Genomic DNA, 16,312 nt, shown 5'->3' with positions numbered 1-16,312 from the left:
TGCTGCACTTTATGTACATGCTCAGTAGTGACCAGTGCTGTGGGGTCGTAGATGAGATGAATCTGTGCTGCACTTTATGTACATGCTCAGTAGTGACTAGTGCTATGGAGATGTAGCTGAGATGAATCTGTGCTGCACTTTATGTACATGCTCAGTAGTGACCAGTGCTGTGGAGTCGTAGATGAGATGAATCTGTGCTGCACTTTATGTACATGCTCAGTAGTGACCAGTGCTGTGGAGATGTAGTTGAGATGAATCTGTGGTGCACTTTATGTACATGCTCAGTAGTGATCAGTGCTGTGGAGTCGTAGATGAGATGAATCTGTGCTGCACTTTATGTACGTGCTCAGTAGTGACCAGTGCTGTGGAGTCGTAGATAAGATGAATCTGTGCTGCACTTTATGTACATGCTCAGTAGTGATCAGTGCTGTGGAGTCGTAGATGAGATGAATCTGTGCTGCACGTTATGTACGTGCTCAGTAGTGACAAGTGCTGTGGAGTCGTAGATAAGATGAATCTGTGCTGCACTTTATGTACATGCTCAGTAGTGACCAGTGCTCTGGGGTCGTAGATGAGATGAATCTGTGCTGCCCTTTATGTACATGCTCAGTAGTGACCAGTGCTATGGAGATGTAGATGAGATGAATCTGTGCTGCAGTGTATGTACATGCTCAGTAGTGACCAGTGCTGTGGGGTCGTAGATGAGATGAATCTGTGCTGCACTTTATGTACATGCTCAGTAGTGACCAGTGCTGTGGAGATGTAGTTGAGAAGAATCTGTGGTGCACTTTATGTACATGCTCAGTAGTGACCAGTGCTGTGGAGTCGAAGATGCGATGAATCTGTGCTGCACTTTATGTACATGCTCAGTAGTAATCAGTGCTGTGGAGTCGTAGATGAGATGAATGTGTGCTGCACTTTATGTACATGCTCAGTAGTGACCAGTGCTGTGGGGTCGTAGATGAGATGAATCTGTGCTGCACTTTATGTACATGCTCAGTAGTGACCAGTGCTGTGGGGTCGGAGGTGAGATGAATCTGTGCTGCCCTTTATGTACATGCTCAGTAGTGACCAGTGCTGTGGAGTCATAGATGAGATGAATCTGTGCTGCCCTTTATGTACATGCTCAGTAGTGACCAGTACTGTGGGGTCATAGATGAGATGAATCTGTGCTGCCCTTTATGTACATGCTCAGTAGTGACCAGTGCTGTGGGGTCATAGATGAGATGAATCTGTGCTGCACTTTATGTACATGCTCAGTAGTGACCAGTGCTGTGAGGTCGGAGGTGAGATGAATCTGCGCTGCCCTTTATGTACATGCTCAGTAGTGACCAGTGCTGTGGGGTCGTAGATGAGAGGAATCTGTGCTGCACTTTATGTACATGCTCAGTAGTGACCAGTGCTGTGAGGTTGGAGGTGAGATGAATCTGTGCTGCCCTTTATGTACATGCTCAGTAGTGACCAGTGCTGTGGGGTCGTAGATGAGAGGAATCTGTGCTGCACTTTATGTACATGCTCAGTAGTGACCAGTGCTGTGGAGTCGGAGGTGAGATGAATCTGTGCTGCCCTTTATGTACATGCTCAGTAGTGATCAGTGCTGTGGGGTCGTAGATGAGATGAATGTGTGCTGCACTTTATGTACATGCTCAGTAGTGATCAGTGCTGTGGGGTCGTAGATGAGATGAATCTGTGCTGCACTTTCTGTACATGCTCAGTAGTGACCAGTGCTGTGGAGTCATAGATGAGATGAATCTGTGCTGCACTTTATGTACATGCTCAGTAGTGACCAGTGCTGTGGGGTCGGAGGTGAGATGAATCTGTGCTGCCCTTTATGTACATGCTCAGTAGTGATCAGTGCTGTGGGGTCGTAGATGAGATGAATGTGTGCTGCACTTTATGTACATGCTCAGTAGTGATCAGTGCTGTGGGGTCGTAGATGAGATGAATCTGTGCTGCACTTTCTGTACATGCTCAGTAGTGACCAGTGCTGTGGAGTCATAGATGAGATGAATCTGTGCTGCACTTTCTGTACATGCTCAGTAGTGACCAGTGCTGTGGGGTCGGAGGTGAGATGAATCTGTGCTGCCCTTTATGTACATGCTCAGTAGTGATCAGTGCTGTGGGGTCGTAGATGAGATGAATGTGTGCTGCACTTTATGTACATGCTCAGTAGTGACCAGTGCTGTGGAGATGTAGATGAGATGAATCTGTGCTGCACTTATGTACATGCTCAGTAGTGACCAGTGCTGTGGGGTCGTAGATGAGATGAATCTGTGCTGCACTTTATGTACATGCTCAGTAGTGACCAGTGCTGTGGAGATGTAGATGAGATGAATCTGTGCTGCACTTATGTACATGCTCAGTAGTGACCAGTGCTGTGGAGTCGTAGATGAGATGAATCTGTGCTGCACTTTATGTACATGCTCAGTAGTGATCAGTGCTGTGGGGTCGTAGATGAGATGAATCTGTGCTGCACTTTCTGTACATGCTCAGTAGTGACCAGTGCTGTGGAGTCATAGATGAGATGAATCTGTGCTGCACTTTATGACAATGCTCAGTAGTGACCAGTGCTGTGGAGATGTAGATGAGATGAATCTGTGCTGCACTTTATGACAATGCTCAGTAGTGACCAGTGCTGTGGAGATGTAGATGAGATGAATCTGTGCTGCACTTTATGACAATGCTCAGTAGTGACCGGTGCTGTGGGGTTGGAGTCGGAGTCGTGGAATCAGAGTCGGAAGTTTGATTTACTGACTCCACAGCCCTTCTCACAACTGCACTCTGATATCAGCTTCAATGCTGTTTTGCTCCCTGGCTGCCCACAGCCAAATTTACATTTTAAGCAGAGAACCCCTTTAATATTGTGTATTTAGATCTTTACAACTGTTGTCATATTATGAATATGTTAACTCTATTTGCAAACTGGAAAATTATGTATAGAAGTAGAATTTCAATTTAAAATTATGTGAATATATTGATGATTTTGAAACAATGGAATAGTGTCTACGTGAAAATAGAACTGCACACTATGTAAGTGTAAAGTTTTTGGTTTATTTGATGAAAAAAAATGTCTTTATTTCAACCATAGGGAAGCAGAAGATTTACTGAAAGACAAGACCATGGGATGCTTTCTTATCAGAGTTAGTGAAAGTAGAATTGGGTACAGCTTATCTTACAGGTAAGGTGATAGTTAAATGCAAAGCCTTAACCCCTTCACGCCAGGGCCATTTTCTATTTTTGCGTTTGTTTTTTTCTCCTCTTCTTCCCGGAGCCATAGCTTTTTTTTATTTTTCCATCAATATGGCCATGGGAGGGATTACTTTTTGCAGGACGAGTTGTACTTTTGGATGACACCATTGGTTTTACCATATAATGTAATGTAAATGGGGAAAAAATTCCAAGCGCGGTGAAATTGCAAAAACAGTGCAATTCATCAACATTTTGTCGGTTTTCTTTTTACCATGTTAACCAAATGCTAAAAATGACCTACCACTATGATTCTCCAGGTCATTATGAGTTTGTACATACCAAACATGTCTAGGTCAATTTTTTATGTAAGTGGTGTTAAAAAGAAAAAATTAAAGGTAATTTTCCAAGACCCGTAGTGTCTCTTTTTTTTCAGGTTCTGTGGTTGGATGAGGGCTTATTTTTTGCGTGCCGAGCTGACGTTTTTATGTATGCCATAAGTAATTCTGGCGTTTTGGCTTGTTTGTTGTTACGCAATTTACCGATAGCATTAATTCTTTTTATAGTGTATTTTTATTTTTTTATTGTTTTATTTTGAATGGGGGCGAATGGGGGGTGATTTAAACTTTTATATTTTTTAAATTTTTTAAAAACATTTGTTTTTTACTTTTTACTAGCTTCAATAGTCACCATGGGAGACTAGAAGCTGTGATTATTTGATCACCTGGGGCTACACACAGCTGGCCTTCAACCCAGCTCTGTGTAGCTAAAATGATCACCTGATATGAGTGCCGACCACGGGGCAGCGCTCAGTTATCCGGCTATGATAACAAAAGCGGTCTCCTGCAGACCCCAGGATGCCATGCCAATCCATTAGCGACCCGAGATCATGTGACACGGACTCCAATGGGCAGGGTTTGTGATGCTCTTTAGGCACGTGCATATTAAATGTCGCTGTCAAAGCTTGACGGCGTGCATGTTAACAGACGCGGGTGGATCGCAATTTCACCGCGGCTGTTAGGGGCACATGTCAGCTGATAAAATCAGCTAACGTGCTGAAAAAGATGTGGGCTCAGTGATGGAGCTGACATCAAAGGGGGAGAACCGACAAGCGCAGTACATGTACGTTGCATGTCGTGAAGAGGTTAAAGGATTTTTCTAAAGATAAAAAAATAAGAGAAGGTGCATTAAGAAGATGTCCTGATAAATTATATCACCTTTTTATAGGACCCTGGACCGCTACAGACATTTCATGATTGATGTTTTCAAAGATCAACAATGCATTCTTTCTGGAGATGCAAGAGTGCATAATACACTAGAGGACCTAGTAACCTTTCATATACAGCATCCTCTCTATCCTTATAATGAAGTGTTAACACAGCCATGTGGACAGGTATGTGACAGTATTTTCACGTTTAAATAGATTCCACAGTCCAAATTAAGCGCTTTTATTTTCATTGCAGAAGTAGCTAGGCTTGCTGCTCATTTGATTTTTTTTTAGCTTGAATGGTTTCCATAAAATATAATATTCCATAATATTATCATACACTCACACCTGATGTGCAATATTCATGTCACTCCAAATCACAAAAAAAGAATAATGATTCTTTATATCTTGCACTTGGAATATTATTTTGATGGAGATAGATGTCATTTTCTGGTTAATGTACTTTAAAAATAAGGAAAGATCAGCATAGCAGTATAGTGATCAGATCAACTTGATGCAAATGTTAATTTTCTGTTCTGTTGCAGAAAGCATCATCCAGTGCTGATTATGAAGAATTATTTGAAAACATCCAAACATTGCTAAAACCATTTCATAGTCCAGGGGATTCTTCTACAGGCATCACCGCACCGCATCCATTACCTGTGGAAACGCACATTCCACCTGTGCCACCCAGGAGATTGCAGACTTCCAATTCCTCCACTTCTCAAGTAATGACACCACCATGCAATCCAACCACAGTAAACAGACTCTACCCAATACTGCCTGCAGAACTGCAGATGCCAAGCACTACAGTACGTAATTGTATTTTAGCATGTTTGTTAGAAGAGGATTAATCTCTGTGCTGTCCAGCTGTTAACAGTAAATATATATTTAGTCAGAGACTAAGATGACACAGCTTACAACTGGTATTTCTTACAGCTTGGGATCTTAGGATCTTGTCTGTCATCTTGCAAAGTGAAAGTAAAATGTGCTCCAGATACACACTCAGTGAGTGAACAGAAATGTCCTGTTTTATTTAACAGTGTATTATTGGCATATTGATGGAGACTCATGCACTATTAAACAGTAGTAAATAGTAGTTTATATACATATATATACAGTGGGGCAAAAAAGTATTTAGTCAGTTAGCAATAGTGTAAGTTCCACCACCTAAAAAGATGAGAGGCGTCTGTAATTTACATCATAGGTAGACCTCAACTATGGGAGACAAACTGAGAAAAAAAAATCCAGAAAATCACATTGTCTGTTTTTTTTCATTTTATTTGCATATTATGGTGGAAAATAAGTATTTGGTCAGAAACAAGCAATCAAGATTTCTGGCTCTCACAGACCTGTAACTTCTTCTTTAAGAGTCTCCTCTTTCCTCCACTCATTACCTGTAGTACTGGCACCTGTTTAAACTTGTTATCAGTATAAAAAGACACCTGTGCACACCCTCAAACAGTCTGACTCCAAACTCCACTATGGTGAAGACCAAAGAGCTGTCAAAGGACACCAGAAACAAAATTGTAGCCCTGCACCAGGCTGGGAAGACTGAATCTGCAATAGCCAACCAGCTTGGAGTGAAGAAATCAACTGTGGGAGCAATAATTAGAAAATGGAAGACATACAAGACCACTGATAATCTGCCTCGATCTGGTGCTCCACGCAAAATCCCACCCCGTGGGGTCAGAATGATCACAAGAACGGTGAGCAAAAATCCCAGAACCACGCGGGGGGACCTAGTGAATGAACTGCAGAGAGCTGGGACCAATGTAACAAGGCCTACCATAAGTAACACACTACGCCACCATGGACTCAGATCCTGCAGTGCCAGACGTGTCCCACTGCTTAAGCCTGTACATGTCCGGGCCCGTCTGAAGTTTGCTAGAGAGCATTTGGATGATCCAGAGGAGTTTTGGGAGAATGTCCTATGGTCTGATGAAACCAAACTGGAACTGTTTGGTAGAAACACAACTTGTCGTGTTTGGAGGAAAAAGAATACTGAGTTGCATCCATCAAACACCATACCTACTGTAAAGCATGGTGGTGGAAACATCATGCTTTGGGGCTGTTTCTCTGCAAAGGGGCCAGGACGACTGATCCGGGTACATGAAAGAATGAATGGGGCCATGTATCGTGAGATTTTGAGTGCAAACCTCCTTCCATCAGCAAGGGCATTGAAGATGAAACGTGGCTGGGTCTTTCAACATGACAATGATCCAAAGCACACCGCCAGGGCAACGAAGGAGTGGCTTCGTAAGAAGCATTTCAAGGTCCTGGAGTGGCCTAGCCAGTCTCCAGATCTCAACCCTATAGAAAACCTTTGGAGGGAGTTGAAAGTCCGTGTTGCCAAGTGAAAAGCCAAAAACATCACTGCTCTAGAGGAGATCTGCATGGAGGAATGGGCCAACATACCAACAACAGTGTGTGGCAACCTTGTGAAGACTTACAGAAAACGTTTGACCTCTGTCATTGCCAACAAAGGATATATCACAAAGTATTGAGATAAAATTTTGTTTCTGACCAAATACTTATTTTCCACCATAATATGCAAATAAAATGAAAAAAAAAACAGACAATGTGATTTTCTGGATTTTTTTTTCTCAGTTTGTCTCCCATAGTTGAGGTCTACCTATGATGTAAATTACAGACGCCTCTCATCTTTTTAAGTGGTGGAACTTGCACTATTGCTGACTGACTAAATACTTTTTTGCCCCACTGTATATATACATATATATATATATAATAAGCGTTATTCCAAGACCACCACTCAACAACTACTTATCCTGTTATTCCGAGAGTGGTTCTGAATTCTTCAAATTTGGTTCATGGAATGGCTTTGTCATGACATCAGCTATCATCTGGTTATTCTTGCAACAAACAAACTCCATTATGCCACGTTCTATCCAATCATTCAGGTGATGATGCTTAACGTCAATGTGTTTGGTTCTCGCATCGATTTCCCTGCATGCAAGCTTAATGCATCTTTGGTTGTCTTCATAAATCACTATTGGTTGAGTTGATGGCTTACCAAGATCACCTAACAATTGGTTTAACCAAATGACCTCTTGACTTGTGTTGGCTGCAGACACACTCTGCTTCTGTAGATGACAAGGCTACTGTCGGCAGAGGGTTATTCAGGACACTCCAAGCGTGTGACAACATAGCTTCTTTATTCAGGAGCAAACAGGAACAATATATGATAAGCTTAATAGATCATTCAGGAATAAATCATTTGTGTGTCTCTATCTGTGCATCATCTACAGCAGGCTTCTTCTCTCATACACAGACACAGCAAAAAACAGGAAACACAGTCATATGCTCTCCGTGTTTGAGCCTCTGGGAGTTTTTTTTAACTTTATAAACAAATCTAGCAACTGAACATTTATAGACAGGAATGGAGTTGTTGTACCAAACATATTCCAACAGCTACAGACATTTGTTTTCTGCTGGATCAATAAATTGAACATTCTCCATGCTTGAACAAATAGCTGCTTGTCGATTTACGATCACTAAAGTAACGATCCCAGTCTGCAACTACATAGCCTGTGAGTTTTAGATCTCCTGCTGCAGATGTCCTTAAATTAAAGGTCGAGTCATAGTTGCTATGTATAGAAGTGCCCCCACTGCCTGTCTGTATTTCTTATTGTTAGATAACAGATCAGCTTCTCCTTCCAGCTTTTAGCAGGATAGTTCCATTTGGGGTTTATATACTTTTGGCTTCTGATATTCCAAACTGACTGAGATTTTAGTTTTTGCACTTTTATTTAGAAGAAACATTCCATCTTCTTCTCTTTGGGCCCAGATTCCTAGATATTACAGTATATCACATTTTCAAGGTCTTTAGTTTCAAAATGTTGATTCAGAATGTCATCTTTGCAATCTCAGTTTCCTCTTGATGAGTCTTAATCTTATCACCCACATACAGTGTTAGGCTACTTTCACACATCCGTTTTTTTAAATCCGGCATGATGCGGCGAAATTTGTGTAAACCGGATCCGGAATTGGATCCGGTTTTTTCACATAGAATGTAATGATCGCCGCATCATGCCGGATGGACATGCGGCGCCTCCGGGTTTTGCCGGATACGGCAAACATGCGCCGTCCGGCGTCTGCAAAAAACGTTGGCTGCAACGTTTTTTTGCAGCGCCGGACCGGCTTTTTCAACTGCGCATGCCCGGGCACTATGAGTTTTAACCCCACAAGTGCCCGGCGCGCATCTCTCTCTCTCCCCCTCCCCTTCTCTCTCTCTCTCTCTCTCTCTCTCCATACGCTCCATACCTTTCTTTGGCTGGCTCTCTCGTCCCCCTCTGTCTCTCTGGCTGCTCTCTCGTCCCCCGCTGTCTCTCTGGCTGCTCTCTCGTCCCCCGCTCTCTCTTCGGCTGCTCTCTCGTCCCCCGCTCTCTCTTCGGCTGCTCTCTCGTCCCCCGCTCTCTCTTCGGCTGCTCTCTCGTCCCCCGCTGTCTCTTTGGCTGCTCTCTTGTCCCCCGCTGTCTCTCTGGCTGCTCTCTCGCCTCCCGATCTCTCTCCGGCTGGCTCTCTCGACCCCCGGTGCTGCGGCTCCTTTAAATGTCCTCCAAGCCGCATCAGGGGCCGCATGTACATCCGGTGTCACCGCTGCAGGCCGGATCCGGCGGCCCGGCTATTCGCCGCAGGCCGCCGGACCCCTGACACCGGATGTCTGAAAGAGGCCTTAGGGTAGCGGAACGCACCAAAATAAAATATAATAAATAGGTGCGTTCGCAACCCGGGGTCCACCGTGCAGAGATGTTAGCTGCTGCTATGTAATGGCAGAACAGATTGCGGGTGATCAACGAACACACGCGGGATAACAGCGAACACATGCGGGTTAAACGTCACCCGGTGTGAACTGCGGCGAGCTTTGATAACTCACAGAACCACTGCAAAGTAGTATCACAGCAAATTTAGCGCAAGTGCGGTCTCAGGACTCAGCCCCTAGGATGCTGGGGTTAGAGCCGAACTAGACCCACTATGCACACGGCATCGCACTGGCGACGCCACTACTCAGCTCTGTCTCTCACTACTATCTCCCTAAACACATACACAACAAGAGGGTAGGGGATAATTAGGAGCTTGCACCAGAACCATTCACACATGCACATACTTCACATGTTTGGACTATACTAGTGCACGGCCGTGCGGCCATGAGATCCTTTCATAGATGCCAGTCTGCAAGGACCTTGCTAGCGAGCCAATCCGGACTCGCTTGAGGACCTGGGCATGTGACCTCCGACCACCAATGAGTGGTCGTCTCACGGGCATGCTCAGAAGGGCAAAAGCTGGACTTGCTATAGCTGAACCTGTAGCGGAAGCAGCCTCTAGATGCACAGCTCGAGTCTGAGCAAGACGCTGGGACCTATTTCTCTGCTGAGCAGGATCCTCTGCGTCCGAGGAAGACTGCAAAAGACACGGCTTAGAATTCCTCATGTGCACATGGTCATTAGTATTCAGACCCTTTTCTCAGACACTCATAGTTAGTCGGAATTTGGGCCAATTCCTCCTGACAAAACTGGTGTAATCGATCCAAGTTTGCTGGTCACCTTGCTGCCCATACATTATCAATAGGATTGAGATCAGGGCTTTGTGATGGCTACTCGAAAACATTGACTTTGTTATCCTTAAGTCACTTTGTTATCATTTTGTCATTATGCTTCGGGTCATTGTCCATTTGGAAGCCCCATTTCCACCCAAGCTTTAACTTCCTGGCTGATGTCTTGAGATGTTGCTTCAGTTTTGCCACATAATCTTTTCTCATGATGCAATCTGTTTTGTGAAGTGCACCAGTCCCTCCTGCAGCAAAACAACCCCACAACATGATGCTGCAACCCCCATGTTTCACAGTTGGGATGGTGCTCGTAGGCTTTAAAGCTTCTTCTTTTTTCCTTCAAACGTAATGATGGTCATTATGCCCAAAAAGTTCAATTTTAGTTTCATCTGACCACATGACATGTCTCCAAAAATTAAGGTCTTTGTTTCTATGTGCATTTGCAAACATTAATCTGGCTTTTTATGTTTCTTTTGGAGTACTGGCTTCTTCTTTGATACAGTATTAATTTCACTGTGGATATTGACACAATTTTACCAGCTTCCGCCATCATCTTCACAAGGTCTTTTGCTTTTGTCCTTGGGTTGATATGCACATGTTGGACCAAAGCACGTTCATCTCTGGGACACAGAACTCGTCTCCTTCCTGAGCAGTATGATGGCTGACATTCCCATCTTGTTTGTACTTGCTTATAATTGTTTGTACAGATGAATGAGGCACCTCCAGGTATCTTGAACTTGTACCCAAGGATGAGCTAGACTTGTGCAAGTCCACAATTCTCTTCCTAATATCTTGGCTGATTTCTTGAGACTTTCCCATGATGCTACATAAAGAAGCAGTGTGTTTCAGTTGTTCATTTAAATACATCCACAGGTGTGTCTCTAACTCAGATGCTGCCCCAAAAAAGCTTCCAAATATATGACATCATCATATGGGCAGTCCAGAATTGTTTAAAGGCATAATAATCTTAGAGTATGTAAACTTTTGACTTTGCAGTAATACAAATGACTTAAAACATTCTCTCTCTCTCTCATTATTATGGCATTTGGAAAATATTAATCATTTTGGTGATCCCGATTGACCTAAAACGGGAAAGGTTTTTTCTGATTTCATGTCAGATAATAAGAAAAACATGCATATGTGTCTTTTTATATAGTATATGCATGCAGTTTCAACTGTGCATGCACAATCTGATCATCATCTATATTGAGTGCTTTGTGCTTTTCTTTTTGATCCATCTCTACTCAAGTCTTCTGGTAGTGGGTCAGTTTTAGACTCCTGTATGTATTTCCCGCACCATCTCTTGTCAATAGCATCTTTACCTCGAATTTCCAGGATTAGTTGTTCTGGTTAGTCACTTGTGGCACTGTAAACTTCTCAGAGTTGCTGCTGGCAGCCATCTTTGCTTCGTCTGCTTCTTAATACACTGTTGCCCTCTCCCTTCTGGACTGTTTTCTGGTTCTTTGGGTTTCTGAGCCCATAACCTGTTGGCAGCGAATTAATCTCTGTACTGTCCAGCTGTTAAACAGTGAATATGTATTTATTCAGGAACAAAGATAACACAGCTTACAACTGGTATTTCTTATAGCTTAGGATCTTAGCATTTTGTCTGTCAGCTTGCAAAGTGAAAGTATGCTCCAGCTACACACACAGTGAGTGAATAGAAATTTCCGTTTATTTTTAACATTGTATTATTGGTAATATAACACTATTGCTGGAGACAGAAACTAATGCACTATTAAACAGTGGTAAATAGTATTTGATACACTGCCTATTTTGCAAGTTTTCCCATCTAAAGAATAGAGAGGTATGTAATTTTTATCATAAGTACACTTCAACTGTGAGAGACAGAATTTAAAACAAAAAAACCCCAGAAAATCCTGTTTATGATTTTTAAATAATTAAATTGCATTTTTTTTTTGCATGAAATAAGTATTTAATCAGCAAGACCTGGTTGTTTTTCTTTAAGAAGCCCTCCTACTCTGCACTCATTACCTGTATTAATTGCACCTGTTTGAATTCATTACCTGTATAAAAGACATCTGTCCACACACTCAATAAATCACATTCCAACCTCTCCACCATGACCAACACCAAAGAGCTTTCTAAGGACACCAGGAACAAAATTGTAGACCTTCACAAGACTGGGATGGGCTGGAGGACAATAGGCAAGTAACTTGGGGAGTAGGCAACAACTGTTGGCACAATTATCAGAAAATTAGTAGAAACATGGGGCTCCATGAGGATCTCGCCTCATGGGGTAAGGATTATTCTGAGGAAGGTCTGGAATCAACCTAGAACTATACAAGAGGACCTGGTCAATGACCTAAAGAGAGCTGGGACTACAGTCTCAAACACACTACGCAGTCATGCATTAAATCCTGCAGGGCATGCAAGGTCCCCCTGATCACGGTAGCACATATCCAGGCTGATTTGAAGTTCACCATTGATCATCTGGATGATCCAGTGGAGGCATGGAAGAAGGTCATGTGTTCAGATGAGACCCAAGTAGAACTTTTTGGTATAAACTCCACTTGCTGTGTTTGGAGGAAGAAGGATAAGTACAACCCCAAGAACACCGTCCCAGCTGTGAAGCATGGTGGGGGAAACATCATACTCTGGGGGTGCTTTTCTGCAAAGGTGACAGAACGACTGAACAGTACAGTAGGGAGTATAGATGGGGTCATGCATAGCGAGATTTTGGCAAACAACCTCCTTCCCTCAGTAAGAGCATTGAAGATGGGTCATGGCTGGTACTTTCAGCATGACAATGACATAAAACCCACAGTCAGAGTAACTGACTGGCTCCGTAAGTAGCATTTCAAGCTCCTGAAGTGGCCTAGGCAGTTTCCAGACATGAACCCAATAGAAAATCTTCAGATGGAGTGGAACCTGAATTGAATGTTGCCCAGAGTCAGCCCCAACACCTGAAAGATCTGGAGAAGATCTGTATGGAGGAGTGGGACAAAATCTCTGCTACAGTGTGTGCAAACTTGGTCAAGAAATACAGGAAACATCTGACCTCTGTAATTGCAAACAAATGTTTCTGCATCAAATATTATGTTCTGTTTTTCTATTGTATTAAATACTTATTTTGTGCAATAAAATGTAATTATGTAAAAATCATACAATATGATCTTCTGTATTTTTTTAAGATTCTGTCCCTCACAAATGAAGTGTACCTACGATAAAAATTACAGACCTCTCCATTCTTTGTAGGTGGGAAAACGTGTAAAACCGGCAGTGTATCAAATACTTATTTTCTCCACTGTGTACAATAATAAGCATTTTTCCAACAATGTTGATAATGAAAAGTTGTGCTAAAAGCAAAATACTGACTTTTGGGAAACAACTGTTCCTGAAATATGAATAAAAATGTCAATTTAAATACTATATTTAACCAGGTTACACTTTTGTTTGCTTGTCTCCTAGGTTCCAAGTGAACACAGATCAATTGTTAAAGCACAAAGTGTAGATTTACCATATCCAAATCCAGCTGACAACTCTATGTGGCCCACTAAGAATGAAGAAAAAATGGTCAATTCATCAAAGAAACCCTTAAAGGCGTGTAAAACCGCAATAAACAAAGCAGTTTCTTTCATGAAAGACGGAGAATTGGCTCAGGATTTGAAGAAAATGGAAAACTCAATGGCAGCACACATGAAAACTGTCAGGGACAGTTTTGGACATTTTGCACAAACGGGGCAGAAGATGTCACCTCATACACCTCAGCAGGGATACCATCAACCAACTGCCCCAGAGGAATACAAAGCACCTCCTCCATTTGCACCAGGATTTTCTTAAACAGGAAAGAAGACTTATGTTGAAAAATCTCCTGTATATAATACCGTATAGTGAATTTTGTGGATTTCTTAAAGTTTGTGCTCATGCAAATCTTATTCTTGTAACCCGTACTGCAGCACAAGACAACCCTATGTGCCCATACTACACAGCCTACATATTTATCCTCCATGAGGAAATGGAGTCTCTCCTGTAATCAGTGATCCTAGAGGAGAATTCCTCTGTAATAATCCATTGTCTTTTGGTATGAGAATTTCTGTATGACCCCCAAACATCTGTGTGTCTTCCTGTAAAATTAAAGGCATGTGGAGGTAATACATCAGCCCATAGCAGGCTATCAATACTATATTATAGATCTGTACAAAACAGTTGTGTATAAAAAGGTTTGCAAGTCTGCAGTATAATCCTGTGCTAAGATCTAGATGCAAGAGGGTCAGGGCCTAGCCCTGTAGAAGTTTATACTACTGTTTACTTGAACATATTTGCCATACTTTAATGTCTCTGATTTACGTATTTGTGTATTATGTGTAGGCTGTAGATATGTTTTTTTATTGCCATATTAATATAAGTAAGTGAGGGGCAGTGTAGTTAGTAAGAAAGGACACAAGATGGGGGCACTGAGCACATTTAAGAATAGAGCACAATTGTAGTTCATTTCAGGGTTAAATGTAGGAGTGGTGGCTGGGAACTAGTGAGAGACATTTCCTGATTGTAGTCAGTGGGGGGTGGACCCCGTATGTTGCTCGGACGTCTCTGTTCCTGAGCTTTATAGCTGCCACACAGCGAGATCGCTGATTTTATGACACCACAGCGATCTCGCCAGCAACATCACTGTGTGTGATCCACGTCGGATCGTTGGTGGGATCGCTGGGACATTGATGCATGTAACGGGGCCTTTAGTGTGAGGTGAATCCCGTGGGAGAATTGTGCAGAGCAGAGAAGAAGTACATGGTATCTACAGCAAAGAAGCCAGTGGATGAGTCACTGTGGAAAGCGTCAGCCAAAGTCTGGGTGCTGATGAAATAGAGAAGCCAGTGGATGAGTCACTGTGGGAAGCGACAGCCAGAATCTGGGAGCTGATGAAGTAGTTGACTGGGCCACCAGCGAGTGCACGGACAGGATAACAAAAAGGGGGTGGACGACCTTGTAGACGAGTATTTCCATGAGCTGAAGTTGGTTCCAGGGAGAGAGGACGAAGTGCCGTTTTCACTGGGCTCCTCGTTCTGCTGTTACTTTGTGGTCCATTCTGGTGTAGCTGATGAAGCTAAGAGAAGCTGTAGAAGATGTATTGCTGGTACCGTGTCGAGTGTGCAAATGGTGTATTGGAAGTTTTGTGTCCGGAAGATAATAAAGCTGAACTGTTTGAAATTATTCTGGACTCTGCCTCCCATCCTTTGATCCCCAGGGAGGAAGCTGCTGCCAGCACAGTAAGTACAGATTGTGCTGAAGGGTCCACCCCCTGACTGTATAATTACATAGACACAGCTCAAGAAATGTTTCAGAATGGAACCTCTGTTTAGAATAACACTGGGAACCTGATGAAAATGCCATAAAAGAGCAAAATATGACAATTGTAAGACAATATAATAGTTTAATATTGGACTTAAATGGGTGTATAAAAATACCCAACTAAGTGATAATCACCTACTGGCACCCACCTACATCCGTTGCATCCAATGACACACTGCTCAAGTCCCTAGACCGCTGCAGCCAACCACAGGCTGCAGCGGTCCTGCTGATGGTGGAACAATGACATGTCTTCCTGCATCAGTGCAGACCATGAAGCAACCAATAATACCACTATATAAGGATAAATATTATTGCCATGCTGAGACTATATAATACCACCTCATAGTGATGGAATAATGCCACCACACTGTTCATTACTAACACGCCTGTGCAGCGTCGGACTGGAACACCTTGGGCCCACCAGAGAAAATCATTCTTGGGGCCCACTATGTAGCTGCATAGAGTTAAATACCAGACCACCAATTATGCGGTAAAACACGCTAATATCCGGGTATAATATAAGGTTGTACATGTCTTAATTATGTAGCAGGAGTTGGGGTAGCCCCCTCATAGAATATAAAGCAGCCCCCTCACATAGTATAATGCAGCCATCTCATAGAATATAATGCAGCCATCTCATAGAATATAATACTGCCCCCCTCGTAGGGTATAATACTGCCCCCCTCATAGGGAATAATGCACCCCCTCATAGGGTATAATGCACCCCCTCATAGGGTATAATACTGCCCCCCTCATAGGGTATAATACTGCCCCCCTCATAGGGAATAATGCACCCCCTCATAGGGAATAATGCACCCCCTCATAGGGTATAATGCTGCCCCCTCATAGGGTATAATACTGCCCCCCTCATAGGGTATAATACTGCCCCCCTCATAGGGAATAATGCACCCCCTCATAGGGTATAATGCTGCCTCCTCATAGGGTATAATACTGCCCCCCTCATAGGGAATAATGCATCCCCTCATAGGGAATAATGCTGCCCCCTCATAGGGTATAATACTGCCCCCCTCATAGGGTAT

General features: G+C 43.0%; 1 protein-coding gene across 4 annotated transcripts in view; it reads left to right on the top strand.

Annotated features, from left to right (window-relative positions):
• Positions 1-15,134, top strand: part of LOC141049741 (uncharacterized) — a 214,271-nt gene extending 199,137 nt beyond the window's left edge. For all 4 annotated transcript variants that reach the window (XM_073546490.1, XM_073546480.1, XM_073546475.1 and 1 more), the window contains exons 3-6: positions 3,089-3,178; positions 4,414-4,579; positions 4,939-5,205; positions 13,395-15,134. In XM_073546490.1, the coding sequence (XP_073402591.1) occupies positions 3,089-3,178; positions 4,414-4,579; positions 4,939-5,205; positions 13,395-13,766 (895 nt within the window). In that variant the 3' untranslated portion in view covers positions 13,767-15,134. The remainder of the gene's footprint in view (positions 1-3,088; positions 3,179-4,413; positions 4,580-4,938; positions 5,206-13,394) is intronic.
• The last annotated feature ends 1,178 nt before the right edge of the window (positions 15,135-16,312 follow it).

Source organism: Dendrobates tinctorius, unplaced genomic scaffold (genome assembly GCF_039654945.1).
Source record: "Dendrobates tinctorius isolate UK_male_01 unplaced genomic scaffold, ASM3965494v1 ptg000011l, whole genome shotgun sequence".
Lineage (NCBI taxonomy): Eukaryota > Metazoa > Chordata > Amphibia > Anura > Dendrobatidae > Dendrobates > Dendrobates tinctorius.
Note: the sequence above shows the minus strand (reverse complement) of the source record. Positions and strands in the feature narration are given on the sequence as shown.